This window comes from Apteryx mantelli, chromosome 1 (assembly GCF_036417845.1).
Source record: "Apteryx mantelli isolate bAptMan1 chromosome 1, bAptMan1.hap1, whole genome shotgun sequence".
NCBI lineage: Eukaryota > Metazoa > Chordata > Aves > Apterygiformes > Apterygidae > Apteryx > Apteryx mantelli.
This window is the reverse complement of record NC_089978.1, coordinates 178911273-178933692: the sequence shown is the minus strand read 5'-3', so window position 1 is coordinate 178933692 and position 22420 is coordinate 178911273. Positions and strand designations below refer to the sequence as shown.

The 22420-nt window shown below is 38.4% G+C and overlaps 1 protein-coding gene across 1 annotated transcript in view; it reads left to right on the top strand.

Annotated features, from left to right (window-relative positions):
- The window catches only part of NAV3 (neuron navigator 3), a 282224-nt gene that overhangs the window by 218705 nt on the left and 41099 nt on the right, over nucleotides 1–22420 (top strand). Inside the window, exons 16-21 of the mRNA XM_067313062.1 lie at nucleotides 1433–1921; nucleotides 8364–8405; nucleotides 10820–10980; nucleotides 12832–13020; nucleotides 15448–15500; nucleotides 20296–20319. Of these exons, the coding sequence (XP_067169163.1) occupies nucleotides 1433–1921; nucleotides 8364–8405; nucleotides 10820–10980; nucleotides 12832–13020; nucleotides 15448–15500; nucleotides 20296–20319 (958 nt within the window). The remainder of the gene's footprint in view (nucleotides 1–1432; nucleotides 1922–8363; nucleotides 8406–10819; nucleotides 10981–12831; nucleotides 13021–15447; nucleotides 15501–20295; nucleotides 20320–22420) is intronic.

Below are 22420 nucleotides of genomic sequence, written 5' to 3'. Positions count from 1 at the left end.
GGGCATATTTTGCCACAAACAGAGAACCAAGTATGAGAAAAAAGGTAACATTTCTTCAGGAACATAATTATTTCTCTCAGGGCTAAAAGACTTCCTCAGACCTGAAATGGCTGTTCCTTGAGGATTGGCCATTTTAAGTACACTCCCATAACAACAAGTTGAAGGCTAGAGTAAGCTCTTAGTGAATATTCAGGCAAATGACAAGTTCTCTGTCAACAGTCTGATAAATCCCCAAATACAAGAAGTACTTCTCATTCAGACATGTTCTGTTCCTTGAACAGGCAGTGCTGTCACCTGTTCAGAGAACTGGTGAGCTTTTAGCTCCAGAGGTTAATAAATATTTGCTTTTACATTGTCAGCAATCTCCAGCTACCAGAGCTTCATTATCACAGTAGTTTTGTCACATCTTTCATCGGAAACATTAGCAAAAATAAATTTCAGTTGGAAATGCCCTATTCTAACGTTTCTGAAAATACAAATTACCATGCACGTTTAGCTGAAGCACTTCCATTGCTGGAGAAAAGGCCAATAGTGCCCTCTTGTGTCCCATTACCAAAACAGCATCTCCAGTTACTGGCTGCTAAGGGAGCTGCTGTTCATTTTTATAGAGTTTGATAATAAGTAAAATGGATTCTTACATTATTGTCCATACTTACTTTACATCACGATAAGTTTTGCATATATTTTGTATTAATTTATAAGCTACACTTTAAGTGCAGCTTAAAATATTTCCAGTAAGAGATTAAGTCATTACATGACCTTCTATTTCAACAGTTTTAGAGGATTTGTTTTTGTTTTTTTTTCATCATTACTGTAGAAATTCTCTTCTTTAGAATTACTGGAAGCAAGTATATTAAATGCATATCTGTTCTGACTGCCCTTGGAAACAAACTGAGCACCTTTAGCTCTGGTGCAGTTTATTCTGTCTGACTAGTTGCTACATGACTGATGACCACATGACATGCAAAAGAGCAATGAGAAGAAAATTTTACACAAATACTCAGATATTTGATAAACTATGAAGGATGCCCTTTTTAAAGTGTTTGTTGCCATCATTTTAGCCATTTGGGAAGCGAGGGGTTTAAAAGTTAATGGCTTAGTGGTAGGAATGCTTAACTCCTAAATTTGGGTGAAAGTGTAATCTGTTTATGCAATAATAAGACAAAAATGTGCTTATTTTAACTCTCTCTGGGAAGGTCTGTGTGTGAAAAGAGCATATCTGAATAGCAGTGAATGAGCGCTGTTGCTAATGAAACAAACCTGGATTATTGTGATATGGTTAAGTGAATTTAATTTTGCCATGCAATTGATGAACTAGGTAGGCATTATTTTAGTAGTAGTAATTAAATGTGTAGTTTGGCTCTTAGGATGTTACGCCATGAATGTTTAATGTGGCTATCAGTTTCTCTAAAGCTATTTGTTTTACATTTAGGTTGTTTGGTGCCAAGGCAAGTGGTAAAGCTGCCTCTGCACCCAGTACTGAAGGTGTGAAACCCACATCGGCAATGCCCAGCCCTAGTACCACATTGGCACGGCAAGGCAGCCTGGAATCTCCATCCTCGGGTACAGGCAGCATGGGCAGTGCAGGTGGGCAAAGTGGTAGCAGCAGCCCCCTCTTCAGTAAACCTTCGGACTTAAATGCAGATGTTGTAAGCTTAAGTCACTCCTTGGCTTCCAGTCCTGCCTCAGTGCACTCTTTCACATCAGGTGGTCTTGTGTGGGCTGCAAACCTGAGCAGCTCTTCAGCTGGCAGTAAGGACACACCAAGTTACCAGTCCATGACTAGCCTTCACACCAGTTCCGAGTCCATTGACCTTCCTCTGAGCCATCATGGCTCTCTCTCTGGACTGACAACAAGCACTCAGGAGGTTCAGAGCCTGCTCATGAGGACTGGAAGCGTCAGATCTACTCTTTCGGAAAGGTGAGCTTACCTATAGACACAGTGACCCCGAAACCAGTGAGAGGCAAAAGGACAGGAACAAAAAAAAAAAAAAAAAAGAAAAAACGTTCACCTGTTTTCCTAAAGGGACACTGTTTAATCAGCAGCTTAGTCCTTTATTTAAAAATGAAGGAAGGAAGAAAATAGAGTTGAAAGTAAACTCAGGCACTGGACATGGAATCAGCTGCCTTTTAAGGTTTTACAAGCACATTTTTCTATCTTGAGAAGGTTTTTTTCCTTCCCTTGTTCTGGAGAAGAACCACAGGAAAGGGAAAATTGTCCAACTAAGGGCACATCTAAATGGCCACATAATGACTCTTGCATGCTAGCTCTACCTGCTGTCCCGGCAGTCGACGGCTCTAAGCTGTATCATTGCCTTCTTAATAATGAATCTGCTCAAGAAGTGGGACCACACCAGTTTTCTTCCCACTACCCAAAGCATAGGCAGAGTTAGTGGGCCCCTGCCTTCAACTGACCTTATATAGCCTATATATAGGTCCCCTATATAGTCTCGCCCTAAAATACCCAGTCCTGTCAAATTGTTTCTTATATGGTAGCCATTCCACAGGTCCATACTAAAATGCAGTTTCACTTCAAGGGAGGCAGTTTACAAGATGAAAACCTCGCAATATGAACAGTCCTGGCAAGCGTCCAGACAGACGGACAAAAGCAAGAAAGGCTCTTCCCCCGTTTGTTCTGTTAAAGTACTTGTTTACCCGCAGATGTTTTACTACTTAAATTATATTTTAAAGTGGTATAGCCACCCTGAGAGAAGGCACTGTTGTACCAAGAATTTTTTTTTTGTGAAATATTTATTTGACTTTTGTAAGAGAGAAACAATAAACTTTGCTAGGCAGTAGGTAACTTTCACTTCCTGTGAAAATCTTCAAGATTTGAGAAGGAATTCTTATCTCACATAGGGACCAAAAAGTGAGTATTGAACTTTTTCATTAGCCATTGATCCTGCTCCCCCAAAATTATGCTGAGTCAGTCAGAAATACTTTAAACATTTTAGGACTAAATTTGTTTAGAAAAAAACACAAATATTTAAAGCAAAAAAGATTTTTTTTATATACATGTGAAAAATTTATAGTGTTAACAACTTTTTCCCCTTCATATAAAACCAGAGATTATTCACTACCAATCCTTTCCATTGAGTGATTTCACTTCCAGTGAATTAGCATTTAGAAAAACAAAACCTAAACAATTCTTGGCCAAATCTAGATGGAAACTCTGCACACATTTCATTATGTTTGTTATGTTGCATTCATGGGTATTGCTATATCAATTAAAAATCACACCTCTGACTAACATACAACTCTATAAAATGTATGTGTGTACCAGTCTAATGTATGATAACAACAGTAGTTAAAAATATGCTGATACATGAGTGATTTTTAATTTGCACTGTCTCTTTAATATTTATATAGTAATTTGCATCATGTGCCATCAACTGAATAGAACAATATTTCTTGGAAAGCTAATTATTAATATTTAGTTTATAGGAACCTCCACTAATTTTTACTATTACATATAGGAATGGTGAGGTCAATAAGATGATGTGGAAGGGTGTTGAATTTATGCCAAAGATCATATTTATGCAGAGGATGTTAAACATCATATTTAAAATGTTAATAGCTTGGCATAAGCTCCTGAGCAACCCCCACTACTAATACTTCATGTATTTGTTCAGTGACTTAATTTCAGTGGTTCCAAATACTTTGCCTTTGGCAACATTTTTAACTTTCAGATTTGTCCGTATGGGGATATTATGATTGAGTCCAGAGAGAGCCATTTATCATGTTGATCTGGCCTCAAAACAAATATATGTATCTAGAGAAAACGGTGTCATTCCTTGAATTATAGCCCCAATAGGGTTTTTGCAGTTTGATTTTTCCAAAAGCTCTGCTACAAATGCTGTGTTATTTCTAAACTGTTTTATGCAGTAAAACCTCCAAGTAGTAAAGTATTTTTTCACAGTAAAAGTATTGTTTTGCTATGTTAAGAGACAGATATGTCTGGCAAAAGATTTTGTCCTTTTTTCCTTTGTAAACCATAGTGGAGGGATTCAGATTATATTTTATATGCCTCTGACAAAACTAGATACAGTCTGGCGAGACATAAGAAATTATCTGCAAAGAGGCTCACTCTTTTTCTTCACTTACTCTAGGGCTTGTACAAGACTGAATTATCTGTCTTTATAGTGATATATATTGATACAATGTAGGGACAACATCACACAGACCAAAGCACAAAATAGAATAAAGCTAGCAAGTTACATAAATTCTGTGCAGATGAGGATAATAGGAGAAAGTCTAGCAAATGTTAGAAGAGAGAGCTAATAAGCAGTGATACTAAGAAGCACCTTTTTCACTTCATTCGACCATTAATTGCAATTTGATAGCTGAACAGTACTAACAGCAAGCATGCCAAAAGGGAATGGACAGGTTAAAGTTTACTGAGATAGGTCTCCAATTTACTGGTCCAGATGAAATTTTCACTTCCTTGCTTCAGAAACTGTCTGAAATAGCCCTGCAGTCATTAGGATGCATGAGCAGATTCCCAAGAGCTGAAGCAGCGGTTTCGTAGGGCCTGTGCTTAGAAACGGGAGCGAGGAGGTGGGTCAGGGTGGAGGACAAGGGGACTGTGGGCAAGTCATCCTAGCCTCAGTCCTGAGAAGATGCAGAGGCTGTTTAACAAAACTAGTGATAGATAAGAGGGGTTTGTCAATAACATCATTTCAAATGAGACAGATTTCATTCATTTGCAGGCAAGCAGGCTTTTTGAGTAGAGAAGAGGAATTAGATGTGGTAAATCTTAAGCTTAGTAAAGTCGAAGGTGCTGTTTCGAATAACATTTGGGTAAGCAAATGAGGGAAATAAAGTAAGATGCTTGCCCAGGTTGGAAAAGAGTTACCGAAGAGTCGCTATCAATAATGTATTAGATGGAAGCAGTATAACAGGACGGGATATAGATATACAAATACTAAATGGACAATGATTAGCTATGTGGCTATTCTGCAGAACGGAGGCAGTGTGTAAGGGGCTGTAAGCTGGTCGCATGCCCAGCGGGTCAGCATCCCCCCAGGGATACTCAGACCTGCTGCCCGCAGCCGGTCTTCAGGCTACCCACCAAGGAATAGCATGGCAGAAACACGGGACTCCCCATCAACTGCAATATTGACATAACATCAAAGTTTATTCTAGCCAGATTTTGTGTGATTCATAAACAGAAAATGGGTTCAGTAAATACTGGGAAAACACTTCCTTTATCGGCAAAATTCACCCTCAGGACTTTAGCCATTTTTGCAATAGCAATATTTATTTAGACAAGTCTACTTCTGTTGTTCCAGTAGTGTGGCTCCCTATGTGGGAAGACACTTGTATTTTAGCTTACATCAGTTTAAAGGGATTTAAAATAAACCAGAAGGTTACTCATACTCTAGAATAAAATTGTCTTCTGGGGTTAATTGGTGAAATGTCACTGGTTTAGTTAATAAAACATTTCATGTAGACACATCATCAATAGTTCTTCTGAACCCTTAATTCTTGCTGGGCATTTTAGATTTGTATCCTTCTGCTTGGTCTGAGTGACAGCAAGGGATGCATAAAAATGCAGTTATATAGGGATTAACAGTGGTCTCATCAGTAATAATGGCTGTATTTTAAGAGGATTAGCAGAGTGGAAGTAGTTTCTAATTACATGACTGGTTTGCTCTGGTTTAGTTTAAAAGACTGTTGTTTAATTTTGAGGACCATGAAAGTTCATTAAAATCCAGTTAAGTTCTTCGAGACTTTCAATTATTTTAAATTATCAGCAGAGTTGATGGTTCTGGTTTTAAGGTCTGAAACAGTGCATCATGTATCAGATTTTCTGGTGTGCTCAGCCATTTGTAGAAACTCATTTACAAGTTTCATATCATGTTGGTCCAGCCTGTCTCCTACACCACCCTAAATGTTTCTTATCTTAGAATAATTTGTTTTATTCCCTAACAGCAGTGCAACAGTTAGAAATCACCCAAAGACAGTGCATTATGGCCATTCTCTCACTTTCCCAAGCTAACCTCGACACCAAGGGTAGGGAGGAAACAGAGACCTATAAGGCTTCGTGTAATTCCCCCCAGAGAACTTGCAGATGGTTTCAACAGTGCAAAACAAAAAATGGGAATGGAGAGACAGTGGGCTTGATAAATTCAGTCTATGTCTGCATATGTCTTCCTCCTACAAGACTGCTTTTGATGGCAAAGGAAAACATTGTCAGGAATAGTATGGTATTTTGAGCCTCACTTTATATTGGTATGTGACTCCTATTTATTTAGAGCCAAGGAGACAGATTTCCACAGATGCATCGCTTCTTTCAGGAAAGGACTAAAGAGCATGTTAAATGGGGATTTTTTTTCATATTACCTCCACAAATCTTATGAGCACTGAGGATAGGCTGGCAGTGTCCTACTGGAGTCAGTGCACATTACTGTTCAGTTCTGTTTGTTCAATGTCCATTTCTGTAGAAGTAACAAACTCAACTTCTTGATGCGGGAATGCTTTCAGGTACTAGAAGGATATGGCCAGTTAGGGGCCTGAATTAATAGTTACATAGACCCATGGTTAATGATCAATAGTTTCACGTAATTACCTGAAATCTGGGAGCATCTTCACAAGATTTAGTATTTTTAAAATGCAACATGAATGTTTGCTGAACTCACTTTTATGCAGCTGCAACAATTCCATGCTCATATTGAGGAATATTCACCCCCATTTCATTTAGGCATCTGAATTCAGGAGCTCTTTAGCAGGCTCCTGTGGTGATGGTTAGTTTATTTATCTGGCTTCACTCTACCTTTCTGGTTGCTGATTGGTTTAAAGGAGCACTAGCTGGCCCCTTCATTTCTAGATAATGTGATATAGATTATTTTGAAATACATAAAGCTGCAAGCTAAAGTAATATTAGAAAATGTATCGTTCATTAGAGTTTTGAAGTATTTGCAGAAGAAACTGTTTCTGTTATGATCATGTTTATTTGTTTTGAAATTTAGTGGTGCATAAAGCTACATAAATGAACATCAAGGCCCCATTCTTTTCTGTAAGGAACTAATAAATACATGAATCTCACATTCAAATCCATGTTCTCTTTTTACCAAACATTCTTCCTTTCTGTTGGTTGTGTAGGGAGCAAAATGCTGCAAATAAATTCCTCTATCAGGTAGTGGACTATCCTCATGCAGACCACTACAGCTGGGCTGGTGCTGAAATCCTGCTGAATTCCTTCTTGCATTTGCTTTCTCCCCATTCAGAACAAGGCCCTGATCAAACTAGGAAAATTGCCTATAAAACTTCCTGCTGGTGATAAGAGTGGTTTTATTCCATTAGACTGGGAGCCCTAATGGTAACAGATTGTTAACTCCAACAGTATTTTCGACACCTTTGCCTCCTTTGATCAACATTAGGTGAGAGTGGGCCACCAGCACCACCAGCACAGTAGAAACTCAGCATTAGTAAAGCAGGAGAGTGTCCTTGGGCAGGAAGTATAGGCCTAAGTCCCTGTCGCTTTCAGAAATGCGATTATGATATGTAATGCAGAAGCTTCCTAAAACCATTTCACAATTTAATCCTTATGGTGATGCTCAATTATGTTCTTAAGTGAAAAAAATTACACTACCTACCTATTGATTCAAGTGTATCAGGGAATGATACAATGTTCAAATGTAACCCACACTAGCCAGGGTTATGAGGAAGTGCCCAAATGACAGTGGGTGTGAAGGAGGGCCAGTGGATGTCCCTCTAGTCCGCTCTCTAGTGTTGAGGGAGTTTGAATTAGGAAAACCCCAATCTTAGATCTTTGGTTATCGGCCACTCTGCCACCGTTTGTGTGTGAATATAAAGTAATGTTGCTCTGGTGCCGCTTTTCATTGCCCGCACCATCCCCTCCCTGTGTGAGCCCCATGGCAACAGAAAGCCAGAGCTCCACGTGTTTAGCGCATGTTTCTACAAGCAGGGCTGTCATTAGGTTTCTGGCAAGGCCCTGCTGTCTCCTTGCAGGTGCTGCAACCTTCATTGCTTTTGGAAATCTACTGGAGGATCACAGGCAACTGTGAAAAATAAAGTTTCATGCTGTGACCATATGATTCTCACACAGATTGCAGGGCGAAGCTGTAGGAAGGTTAGAAATTGTAGAGAAGGACTTCTTTGTGACTTGGACTGTGTCCAAATTACTATTGACCCAGCCCAGAGAATGTCTGGATGAAAAATGAATATGCAACAGTCCGTGCCCTATTGTCCCCTTCAATGAGTCAGGCATTTTTCATGAAAGATATATTAAAAAGCATTAAATGACCTTCTGTTATGCAACCATATCTAGACCTTTAAAATTTGTAATTCTGAACAGTCCTGTTTACCGTATGTCCTTAGGGTTTTTTTTGTTTTAACAGCATGCAGCTTGACAGAAATACACTACCCAAAAAGGGATTAAGGTATATATTTTATTGAGCATGACTGCTGCTTCTCTGTTTTTCTATAACCTTTTCTACACTGTCTTTCCTTTACTTTCTCCTTCTGCTGATCCTGTTTACAACAGAGCTCTTGGTACTTAGTTTCAATCCAAAAAACTGTAGACTTCAACAATGGACTTTTTCTTTCCAAGCCTGCCCAGTGAATAAATTTAGTTTCAAGATATATCTTGGAAAGTGAATACTGTTAAGAATAGTTTCCTTATGTGATGAATCTTAAGAGGCATTCAATCCTGGAGGTCTAAAAAAGACAGGCAAAGTACCTTGGCAATACAATGGGGTTAACTGTTGAAAACATAGAGAAAAACAAGGTTTAGAGATGGATCTGAACTTGAAATCTAAATGCAAACACTCATGGAATTTGAATTGAAGATGTAGCTAAAGGGTGAAGCCAGAAAATATACATTTTGGTATCCAAGGTTTATAAGTATAAAATGAGCCTTGCTGCAGCTAGTGCTCTTGGGCCCTACCCAGCAATACTGAGACTCCAGCTCTGCTACAAATTCCCCACTCATTACAGCTGTCTTCTATATGGAAAACGAAAGTTTTCTACCCTCTTCTGCACTCCATGGATAAAAGAGAGAATCATGAGGTAACCTATCTTGTCTCATCAGGCATGGCAGCCTATCTCCCTAATCCAGAGAGTAGATAGAGCAAACAGGGCAATGACACTTTCCCGTATACCCACACCCACCCACCCACCCACACTGAGGCATGTGCACTCACACACACACTCTGCAGCCTTTCAGTCACTGAAATTACATAGCTCAAATCTTTTGAGTTATTGATAAATAGCAGTGCTGTATGAAATTTTAAGATATTGCTGAAGTGCTCTCACTAGGTAGCAGCTTCCCCTCTTCTGCACTATCCTTTCCTTAGAAAGAATTCAACCTAATGTCCCATTATCCCCAAAGAATTCCTTTGCATTTGGAGAGACACTGGGAAAGACAGGATACGGAAGAGGCATAAAGGCATGTACCCTGCAAGGGTACAGTGGGATGACTGAGGTTTGTGGGCTGTAAGACTGTAAAGGTGGCTGAGAGCTGATGGAGAAATGGAGTGGAAAAACAGCTTGTAGGCGTATAGGCCTGATCAGTTATCCCAAAGGACTGTCAGTTTGGTTTAATGTACGGAAGTGTCAGTTCAAGACCCAGATCCTGAATTCACATTTTGCCATCGTTCTGATCTGACAACCACTGGGTGACTCTTCTGGGTGACATTTATAAACATAGATCATATGTATCCTTTTAAAAGAAAGGAAGTAAATATTTTATCAGGACAAGATGCTTTAATGCTGTAAAATATTGTACAAAACTGCAAACTTAACATGGGAACTTGCATGTTCATTTAATCTGTGTTCTAAGCAGAAATCTTTGTGCCTTTTTAAGCCTGAAGCCAGAATACCAAAAGCCCTTTTTGCTCTGCTGTTTGGGGAACACTGATGGCTTATGACAGTGGTGAAGGACATATTCATATGTTGACATGAAACTGTGCTGAAGGAAGTGGGCTTTTGCAGACATTGCTGAAAACAACCTTTTTGGTTAAGACCCACGCTGTAAGAAATGCCTGAACGTTTTGATGACTCTAACCACTACCGGAATTTCCCTTCTTCCAGCCCAGCCAAAAAAGCCTAGACAATGAGTTATCAGCTCTCCCTGTTAGCCCATATATCAGTTGCACTTGTTTTACTGGTTTTTCGTAGCAAGCAGTTGATAAATTATTTGATTTCCAAACTTCTTCCTTCCAGAGAACTTGCTTCTGCTAATTGAGTATTTTTCCCTGTCCCTTTCCCTCCCCTCAGTTTGGGGCAGGATGCAATGCCAAGTAGCATTCAGAGCAATGGATGGTACATTTGACCATGAATAGCTGCCGTTACCAACAGAAACTCCTTTTTCAGAGTGATGTTTCACGCCTTTCATTTAACCAATTGCCCACATGTGATCCATGGCAGATGTCATTTCGTAAGCGACTACTCACCTTTCTTGGCTTCTAGTCTGTCCATTATCCGTCCTAGCCATACAGTATCTGAGCTTTTGCATCAACCTGTACACTTGCTATAGCTTTTAAGTCCTTTCCTGTCAGCTCAGTTGTCTGTCTTGTATGATTTATCATCATATTTCTTCAAAGGAAGGGAATGCTGGTTTTGGGAGGGGGATGAAGCTGAAGTAATGTTGGGCTGGTGGGTTTCAAGTCTTGTATTTTTTCTGTTGCAATAAGGTGGTAAATTTTACCTTGGTAAAATCTGTAACAATCACTTGACTTGATGCATTCCAAGGATTTTGTTCTGTCTGACCAGTGAAGGGTATTTAAGCAGCACCCATTTCTTTCCAAACCATTGTGTTGTCATTGTTTTGAGCATGTCAGCTGTGGTTTTTCAGATACACTCCATCGTCGCGGCAGACGAGTCAGGAGGAAGGCAAGGAGTGGCTACGCTCCCATTCAACTGGAGGCCTGCAAGACACTGGCAGTCAGTCCCCGCTTGTTTCTCCTTCAGCTATGTCTTCATCTGCAACTGGGAAATACCACTTTTCCAACCTGGGTAAATGCCATTTCCCTTGTCCATTTCTCCCATTTTAGAATAGAATCATCAAATTAAATGGTTCATATTTCTTAGCTTGCCAAACTAGATAATTTATTTTGACATTTCCATCACCATATTATGGTACCTCACTAATGAAGGGGAACTCAAAGCACTTCTTCCTGGAGTAGGCGAGAGTTCATCCTATTTTATGTACTAAAAAGAAGCACAGATTCTCTATGACTTGCCCAAGAATAAGAAAATCTGAGGCAAAGCTGGGAATTAGCTTCTAGTTCGAAGCACTCATCTTTTAGCCCTGCTTAAGATCACAGAGTCAGTAGGATTCTTTCCAGTGATTTTAGTGGACATCAACCCAGACCTTGCTTTTTTTCCTGTATGCAGGTTTGCTCTGAGATAGGCCTTTCCGATGTACTTCAGTGGCTGACCTGGCTGTAACTATGCTGGGCCCAATCAAAATCTTATCCTTGAAAAGAATATCATATTTTAGGATGTGAGTCACATTTAGGTTTATTTGATTACAAGCCATTTAGATTTGGCTCTTCTGGATCTTGTTTCAAGTTAATCCAACCCAAATTCAGTTTTTTGATATTTTACTTTTTTGAAATACTTAATAGAAAACCATTTATTCGCCCAGTGCTGGACACAAACTTAGGTTCACAATGAGTTTTTGTGTTTTAGAGCCTTACTGTAGAATTAGCAGCAAGTCACACTTCTGCCACTCTGTCACAGCACAGCCTATGGCCTCTGTAGGTTACAATCACTTGAAAGCAATTTGATCAGACATACAAATGTTGGGCTTTATTACAAATGGGAAAAAGAGGTTGAACAAAGCCACTTTTAAAAACGAAGTTGGAAACTGTCTAAATAAGCCACTGCTTTGGATTTCTTCCATGTACTTGCAGTAGTTTTAGACAAAGAACAGCTTTCTTTTAGCAGTGATTCTCTCACTTTCTATCATTCTCTGTTTATTATTATCTTCTTTTTCTTATAGTTCTGTTACTCACAACAGAGATCAATAGGATCTGTTTCTTAATTTGTTGTTGTTGTTGTTGTTGTTGTCCTTGCCTTCTTTTCATTATCATACTTTTGTGGTATTAACTGACTCTCACAACACAACTGCTCTGGTAATTTATGACTTAAGGCGCATCTTGCTTGATCTAAAACAGAAGTTCAAAACACTGGCTGGATAGTCAATTAGCTTTTTCTTCTAGGTGCTGAGTACCTGATCAGGCTTTCCTTTTTACTGGCAGACTTTCCAAACGTTTAAAGTAGATTCATCAAAGCTGTTCTGGATTTGAACAATGAGTGACCAGACTACTTCTATTTATGATGAGATTTAACTGGCTTACACAGGAATTTTGACTTCATACAGTGGTAGGTGCTGAAGAAAATTAGTGGATAGGTATATCCTGCCTATGCCAATGAAGCTTTGGTGTTAACTGCAGTCAGTAATGTATGTGTATAAAACAATAAAAATGCAGGTATTGATTTATTAGAAGAGCTGTTTATAAAAAAAATGACAATTTCTTACTCCTTTTTAACTTCGGAATCTATGGGGTTCATCTCTCCCATTGATTTTCTGTCTTGGGCTGTCAAAGTGAACAGGTGTTTATTCAGACACCAGCGTTAGTGTTACTGAATATTCTACAGGATTAGTTGCATCTAACTCCAGCTCCTTGGAGATCATCTTTTTCACCCTTTTGTCATGGCTTTGGATGGAGGAATAAAAGCCTTTCATTCTCTCAACAGCTTAAAATCCACCTAACCATGCTAGTACTACATTTCTATTTTGTGCAGAATCAAAATCCATTCAGTGGAAATGTACTTCATTAATAAAGCTTTGCCTTCCAGTGAGTCCAACCAGCCTATCTCAGTTTAACCTTCCTGGACCAAGTATGATGCGTTCAAACAGCATCCCTGCACAAGACACTTCATTTGATCTGTATGATGACTCCCAAATGTGTGGCAGTGCTACATCCTTAGAAGAGAGACCACGAGCAATTAGTCATTCAGGTTCATTCAGGGACAGCATGGAAGAAGGTAAGACTGAGTTGCTGTTTGGATAAGCAAAAAAACTGAGAACCTCCAAAATGTAGTAAAATTTTAAAACATTTCTTCAGCAACATAAAAGTTTAAATAATTTGTTGAGATGGACTTGCAGGACTTCCTTACCCCAGAGTGTGGAAGATATTTCACAAAATAGTCTGCAATACAGAGCACATCATACCTGTATATCCTTTATAAATGTGTCCTAGAAATTTTGGAGGAAAGGCCAAAGGAAACCATTCTTGGAAAATGATTTTATTCTTTTTGCCTATAAATTTGGAGTGCCTGAGCATACCTTGACTACTGTTATTCCCTGCTTTCTTAGTCCTACTTCTATATTCCCTGTTTTTTTAAATGTCATTGCCACTTACCATCCCCCTTCTTTGGAGTCATTTCATTTCACCACTTCCCTGCAGCCTCCTACAGCAAACAGAATGTGAATTTCTTCACCTAAATTTTGCATTTGGACCTGACCACACTACTTTGTTTATGCAGGTTATTGCAGTCTTTCTGGTTTCTTTAATGCTGTGTACAAGAGCTGGAATTTGGGGCTGGGATTTTTGTTCATTTGTTTTCACAGAGCATCTGATGACCCTTAATTAAATGCACCATAACAATTTCTTTTGCTTAACATTTTTGGTAAATCTGATTGTTTGCAGAATTCCCATAAGTAGAAAGTTCTCGCACCGTTTAATTTAAAAAAGCTAAAAATTAATAGAGATTCATACTATAACATCATCTCTTCCATCTTGCTTACTGCTAAGTGAAGACAAAACAAATGGTCTTTATAACAAGCCAAAAAAAAATAGTCTTTTTTCCCCAAAAGCTCGTAGTTATGAGATATAAGAGGGAACAAGACTTCCTGGGTGAAATAGCTGACAAATAATACTTTTAGTTTTCAGTACCTTTTTCAGTAGTTTAGATGATATGTCAGGCAGCCATCTGGATATGTAATACTAGCAGTAGGGTGCAGAACAGATTGAGTTGTGAGTTGTCAGCAGAGATGGTGGCTGACTGCACAGAAACATATGACATAATTCAAGGACAGAAGTGACTACAGACCCTTCACTGAGGAATGGAAGAACCGTCAAAGGAAAGTCTGGAAGAATGAATAGAAAACATGGCAAATAATATATGCATAGAAAAAGAGGTGTTAAATCTGATATTTCAGTAATGGGTGATCAGAGGCTTTGATGAAAGCATTTTCGTTAGTCATGTTTCATATCCGGCTGGATTGGATCCATGAGCAAACTGAGCAAGTGGAAGTCAGTGCAGCAATAGCAGCAGTTTTCAGCAGATTATGGCCTTTAGAGAGTAACATGAAATGATGCTGTTGGAAGGCCATTTATTTAAGATAGGAACTCTGAGGAAGCTTATAGTGAAAGAAAAGTGAAAGAAGAGAAAGACAGGTAATGGTAGAGACGCTGAGTGAAACAGCGGAATGGGGGGGTTAGCTGACAGTTTCTAAGCAGAGACTGAAAGAAATGGGGATGTTGAAAGCAAGAGGATTTCAATTATCAGTATACCAAATCTTTGTAAATAATTACCCAGTTATAAAATCAGATTTAAATTCTGTTTGTCTAGTCCATGTATTCTTGTCTTGTCAGCCTGGCATACTGACTCACCAGATAGTTATTAAAGCAAAATAATGTATTTAGCAAACACTGAGAGATTATAAATGTTAACAAATTTCTTTTGAAGCACAAATGAAATGAAGCAATGGCATAAACCATCTTCTTTTAAGTTCAGGAGAATCATCATAAGCAGAAGGGGCAATTTTGTCTCAGTTTAGTCTTCACCTGCCATTTCTATAGAGGCCAGGAACCACCTTTTGAGATGAAGTCCTGCAGTCCGTACTCAGCACTTTTGAGGCTGACTCTAGTGATGATGAGTGGAAATAGTCAGTACATGTCTCAGTAACACCTTCACACGGACTGCAGATGCCAGCACGCGCTCTTCTGTGTTGTGCTGGGGGAGGAAACCAGCTGAGCAAAGCCTGGGAGCTTACCCCAGGGAATCGAAACTGTTCTGCAAAGCATAGTCTCTTATTAAAATCAGTTTGCTCAGCTTTGGACAGGTATATAAACAACTCAATTTCTAGTTTCGCTAAAGAGTCTATTTATTAGGTGATTGGTTGCCAAAACAACAAAAGTGATGCTTGGTTTGCTAGCTAATAATACTGAATCTCACTGGCTTACTCTCATACCTAGTACACAGGAAAGCGGTTTTTTTCTGTATACAGCAATTTTTTCAAGTGCAAGAAAAAATAACAATAGCTTTTCTATACTGATAATTCGTAATAACTGTTTTTTGTGGAAGATCAGTTCTCGTTTTAAGAAGCGATGTTCTGTTACTGAGCTATGTGGGGGAGGTTTTATGCTCTTTCATCAATATTTCATATTATTTCTCTTCCTTTTAAAGTACATGGGTCTTCATTATCACTTGTCTCCAGCACATCCTCTCTCTACTCTACGGTGAGTATTGACATTTTAGGAAAAAGTTTTGCTTGCCTCTATTCTTGTTGATTTTACATAAAGTAAAGTAGTTTGAGGTTTAGAAGGATTAAATTGCACTGCAGTAAAACAGGAACATTTATTTTCATCTTTGGTATTATTGTTATGCTATTTTGAAATACATCATTTGCATCTTTTTAAGTAATTAACTTAGAATTGCTGAAATTACATCATGTATATTTTGAAAGCTAAAAAGAAGGTAATAGTTTAGGAATCTAATTTCAGGGGAATCCTCATGCTGTAAATGTCTTCATGCTATTGTGGTTGATAATTTTGAGTGCTTTTGCTCATTTTGAACTGGTTCTGTGATTGCACCATTTATAAAGTGTTTTTGTCTTGTCACCATTTGAGATGCTCTTCTTTAAAAACACAAAGTTGTTTCAGGGTAAGGGAGATAAAATTTTCAGTTTAACTATCTATTGATCTTTGTTGAAAATGACAGCATTTAGAAAAGAAATGACATAAATTTAGACACACTTCTTCCAGGTGAAGAATGTCTAAAATTAAATAATCTTAATTAGTTTAACTTAGAATTAACTAATTACTAATTGTATTCTCCTGTCCCAAGCGGAAGTTACTTTTTTTTCTATTTTTTTTTTGTTTTTCTATCATTTTGTTATCTACTGCATACTTTGTGGCTTCAGTTATTCTGCTAGCAAGAAGTGATCCATGTGGAAGGAGTTAAACATGTCTGGACATTCCATTGCTAAAACACAGCAGTTCCTTTGCAACCTATTAGCTAACTGCAGTCACAGGCGATACCAAGGGGCCCATTTTCATGGAAGAGCAACCCGCCTTTCTGTTTTCACACTATGCAGTCATGAACAATCTGTCTTCTCTCCATATTTTCAGGTATTGAATAGTGTCAGTTGACATCCCAGGAACGGCATGGGATCCTCTACCCAGGGTCAACACCAGTGTGTGCTCTGTCTTGGCAGCCAGTTGCACAGGAACGGCCAGCCCATGCAGTCTGGTGCAATGGTACCACTCGTACGGCTGGGAGCCCTAGCTCAGTATTAACTCATGTTAGCTTGGGAAGTAGGTTGCATCCATGGACAGAGTGATATAATGTCTGCCCCAATGGTGCCTCTCCTAGCTCTGTTGTATCATTAAAAATGTCTACACAATGGCATGTCTAAAACATCAGGTACTCAGGCATTAGGTTTGTCTAGCCCCTAGCAGCAAGTTGTGAGCAATTCCAGTCCACAAATCTCCCCTTATAGACCAGCCCTGAATTATTTTGAGGGGTAGAATGTACATGCAGACTGGCTTCAGTGTGAGGTATGACTAACATTCAAAGCAAAGCTTCTCACTTATGCTTCGCTTGTGGAAAAGTCCTTGCTACTGTTTCCCTTTCTATGAGACATTATGTTCAGTTTGCATGGGGAGTTTCCAAAATTATAATTCAGTTCTGATGTCAAATTTTAGAAGAATGTTATGAAACTGATAGATGATAAAAATCAAATTATGGACTGACACCAGATACTTTCAGCACTCGATCAGTTGGTGTTTCTGGAATATCTTTGTCCTGAAGTTGTTTATTGTAGCAAGGATTTACTAATATTTCACATTTATATAACCTGCTATCATTCAAGATTACAGAGTATTTGCTGTATATATGTATATATACAGAAATATTAGCTGAACCCCACAGTATTAGAGAACAGTATTTTTCCTGGAAAAGAAACTTTAAACTATTTATCCAAGGTCATACTGCAAGGCCATGAAATAGCTTCTGAAACTTCTGAAACTAGGAAATTTGCATGGCAGCTAAGCCACAGTCCTTAAATTATGGATTATGTAGACAGGGTAATGAAGTTACAGAAAGATTTGTAAAGGGCAAGAAAAGAATTAGCATGATAAAATTAGTAGGGTTGACCTTGAGGGATAATTCTTTATTAGAATTTCTCCTGCTTGGTCCTGCTGATCCTGTGAAAAAAGTTTAAGCAACTTTTCAGCAATTAATCAGATGATGCACAAGTGGGGTAGAAACATGAAAGGTTGCCAATCAGAATCAGATCAGCAGAAAGTACCGAACAGGGTTTCATTGTTCAGCCATGGGATGCAGTGCCCCATTTCCTCCAGAAAGCGGTAGCTTCACAGAGGTGTGGTACACATTACTCACTTTCAGCTCTTAGTAGCTTCAAGGAGAAATACAAGAGCTGGGTGTTTTCCTTACTTATGCAGGCCAAAATCACTGCACAGCTATTCCAAAGCAGCTGCCTTTCCTTACAGGTCTCAGCCAAGGATATTTATCAGACTTCTCAAGCACTGCCTTAAGCCTTGGTGCTAGTGTTTTTCTGCAGCCTAATCAGTGCTCTCTGGAGAGACTCAGAGAACATACTGAATAAAGGTCATGATCTTTATGTATAATTACCAGAGGGCAGCTAAAAGGTTTGAAGTTATTCTCTGAAGACTATTTCTTTGAGAATTAGAATATGAGATTTGGAAGAGAGATTTTATGATTTGCTGCTGTTGCAATGAGTAACTCCAATGAGACACAACTTATGCATTCACCAGTGTTTTCTGTATATATTGGCTTTCTTTTCAGTTTGCACTTGGGTTTCCAGAATTTATCTGGATAGCTTAGAAATCTAGCTTGTGGAGACATGCACGTACAGAGCCAAACATCTTGTTTCACAGAGAAGTATGCCATGTAAGTGGATGTGAGTAGACTGTAGGATACTCTAAATGTATTTACTGTTAAAACTGTGTCAATGTAGTATTACACTGACACAGTTTTGACAGCAAATACATCTAGCTCTCCAAGGAGTTGAAAAAGATGTGTGACAGAGTGAGTTACGATAGGCTGTCTCCAATTTTAATCTCCTCCTACTCAGTAGGTGACACATACTGCAGTTCATACTTTCTTAAGTTAATTGCTGCGTTTTTCTCACTGGCTCTTCAGCATTAGTTACATTTAGACTCCCTAGTCTCCATTAGCTGTGCTAAGCCAAGCTCAAAGGAGACATAGTTTGAATGTTAATATTTTAAGTCTTCAAAAAAAGAAAAAAAAATTGTAAGGATGGGATGCATGGATATGATGGAGAAGTAGAGAGAGAGAAAAAAAAATACATATTTCCTTTTAGAGCCTTTTGATGCTGTGAGCCAAAGACTGAATGCTGCTGGATTATTATGGCGCCAGCAGGAACTCTTAACTGAAAACTATTCAGTTGTATTTGGTTTGCAGATTATATTTTTTTAAGTTGATAATACACCCAGAATCCTGTTCTTTCTCTTTCGTTTACCCCTTCCACTGTCCACAGAAGATGTCTTGTGAAAGCTGCCTCTGAACTGTGGGGGAGAGGCAACACTTCTGTGCAGTGAGGGAGTCACCTGCTAGTAACATGCAGCACTTCCTTCATCAGTGGGGGACAACAGTCTAAGGATGAAGGGCCAGGTCCCCACGTGGCGGTTTCAGTAAAAGGTCACCACCCCTGAATTTTTGCTTTTTTGGCTTTTCCTGGCCCAGTAGAATTCATAAGAGGACATAGTCTTTCTTGATCCTCTATGATTGTCCACACGCTACATTTGAAGTAACAATAGTGAGAATAGATTTTCAATTTCCTGCTGTAGGCAGATGCCCTTTTGTGAACATTGATCATAAAGTTAGTATTTGTGTGTGTCACATCAGTGCTGACCAATAAATCATGATTCAAAATCCTTCCCATGTGGTGATGCATCAGATGTTACGGTAATTTCAGCTAAGAGCGATTCCAAGTGTTGCACAGAGAAATATCATAGCATCTCAGTGTTTTTAGTAACTATTAGCAGATTAACATTTATTGAAAGAGGTATTTTCTAAATGTTTTTCTGCCCCTACACCAAGTGTGGAAAGAAAACATATCTATCAGTTATTAAAATTAGAACAAGACCAAAGTTGTGCTTAAAAGGGACTCCAAGAATCAGTTATATTCTTTTGTAATAACACCAGTACTGTCAGATATCTATTTGGGAATTTTCTGAGAAACTCTTACCTTGGGTTTTCTTAGCCTTTCTCAGGGTATATACAGCTAATTCTTCTACCCACATTTTTCTGTTACTGATTATTTCTCTTCCAAATAGGACAATGTCAGACCACTTCTCTGATCTTGGGCCACCTCAGATCACTGGGTAGATTGATTTCCAGTACACTAACTGATTCCTATTTGATCTGAAGAGATTCCTCTCCTCCTGGCATGTCTTTCCTTTCCTTTGGAATCCCATTGAAGTGAGATTTTTCAATCTGACAAAAGCCTCCTAAGTTAGACTACTTACTTGCTTACAAATTTAACAACTTTTGTCTTAGCAGACTTTCAAAGGTTTGCTTTGTAATAATTTAGTTTCTTGGTTTGTTGAAAAAGTCTGCTGAGTAAATAAGAAGTTTAACATCATTATATGACACAACATTTTACAATATGGAAAATACCTGAAGTTATTAAATATTATTAACAAACCTGAACTAAAATTTTAACATTCCTTGATAGGCCATCTTAATATTTTGGTCAGTACTTTGTATGGAAGAAATTACTTTTAAGTGCAAACCCCCCCAGCCCAGCAGTCAGTATGCTGGCAAACTCTTTGCATTTTCAGTTGGAGCTTTTCCAAGTAAGTTGAAAAGAATTCCACTTATTGTTTCTACAGCATACCTTCCTTGAATGTAATGAATCTGTGAAGCTATTCATTTCACTTAAATGTAGCTGGCTTTTATTTTCTATTAATGTAATTAGGTTTCACATTGTTTCTAAATCATTTTTTTTTCTTTCTTTTCTTCCAGGCAGAAGAAAAGGCACATTCAGAGGTAAAAACTTTTCTGTGTTTTTATACTAACATATTTGTATGATATTATTTGAAAGTTTATTGGTTATTCAGAATGGCTAAAATTCTGAGTTGCTAGGGAAAAGACAGTGTTGTAGCTGCACTAGAATATGTTTTCTTTGCATTCATGCTGAAGAATGCTTTCTGGCTGAGGTTCTGAAAAGATGTGAAGAATCAATGAGAATCGGACTTCTGAGTGGAGGAGCTGTGATATGTCTGATTTCAGATTTAATACCATTCTGTTTATTGGATCCAAGGGTCTGTGCAGATCAGTAATGCACTGCTTTTCAGGAGAAGAAATACTTAAAATGTTCACTTTGAACTTCTATCACTTATATTTTGCATTGTATTAAATTTCTGAAACCGATTGCTTTGATGAATTTCAGAGAAATGCAGATTGATTTCAGATATAAATCAATTCTGACATAGAAAACAGCTTCTCTCTCCTCACAGTATATAGGAATGGGTAACAAGACTGGGTCAGCAGCTGGATACAATTACAGCCTTTCTCAAAATGAAGTACTAGTTGTATTATAAGGGCACCAGGGAGTAGCAGCAATAAAATGCAGCACCAAGGGGTGCCCTTCCACTTCACAGAACTACGTGCCTCCAGACTCCTGTGTTTATTGTGTTCCTACTTTTTACTATTGTAATCAAACAATAAGTTGACCAAAAAAGGATGGTGATTTTTTAACGTTTGGAGGAAGATGAACAGACAAATAAACATATTCTTCCTTCCTTACTTACCACAGTATAGTTCAATACAACTTTTACCTGAACTTTTCTAAGTTCCTTTGAAAGTTAAAGCAAAGGAGCTAAAAAGTGTGTTGTAGCTCAATAATGTAAGTGGCAATTCCTCTTTTTATTTCCTTGTGCACAGAGGTGAAACAAGCTTTCTTGTTTGTATGTTTCTGCATGATGTTTTCTTGATATCTAGAAGGTGAGCTCTGTGAATGCTCTCGCAGGAGACGTGGAACAGCACTTCACGAGAACTGCCTTTGTATAGCTGCTGGAATGTGATGAAAATATAGTTTAAGTAGGAAGATCAAATAATTGTTACTGAAAACCAAAGAGACATCTTGGAAAATGAAAAGTAACAGTCTGGGATGCAGAACAGCTCAGTAATCTGTGTGCTTTGCTTTGAGCTAGTGTAAATGATGTAGGTACCTCCGTATCACAGATGTGCAAGTACCCCTCATTTTTAGAGCATGTGCAATTTTCCCGGTTGATTTTCATGGGAATCATAAGATTAAAGTATTGCAATAGTCTTTACTAATGCAAGTGTTAGTGTGTGAATGTTAGCTACTCCTTTTCCTAGGCTGGTTTTAGCCGTTTTACTTCCCTAGTGTGGAATAATTCCTTTTATGTCTGAATATGAAAGGGGTTCAAAGTGAAACTCTATGCTGTACTAAAGTTCAATGCAAGAATGGGGGTCCATATCATATTTAAAGTAGGGTTAAGTGAGCTTAAAATGATTCATGAGTTTCATGCTAGATATCTATTCTAGCTGAACTTTGCCTAAGGATCCTATTTTTCATAAAAGGATACAGGAGAAGACTCTTGAAGTAAGTTTATTTTTGTATCAACAAGCACATTTAAGCTACTTTTTTTGAAGTTGACCAGCAAGTTTTTGAAAGCTATATATGGTTTAAACAGGCTACATGGTTGAATTGCATGGCATGTGGGAAGTACCCACATTCCTGTACCTCATCTAACTTTAGACATCCACAAGGTAGACATCTGTGTCTGATCTAGTCACTGAAATCTCCTTCATGCCAGGCAGTGGGGGAGTACTTTTTGGCACTTCTTCTCATTCTAATGTAGACATTTAGCATATGTCAGCTGCATCACATGTCTATAGCTAGGCAAGATGAACCTCACCCAGATTCTTTCACGAGCAAGGGCTCCTGTCATTGATTAGGCTAAGGATCTGTTTGGAGCTTAAGGAATTTGATAAAAGAACGTGACATTTGCATGTGCAAACAGGGTCTTGTAAATACAGAGTGATTAAACATTTGCCTGTATGTGCTCCAGTAAGTGGGATCCTAGTATATACACTGCCTAAGTGCAAGAAAACAGTTGGC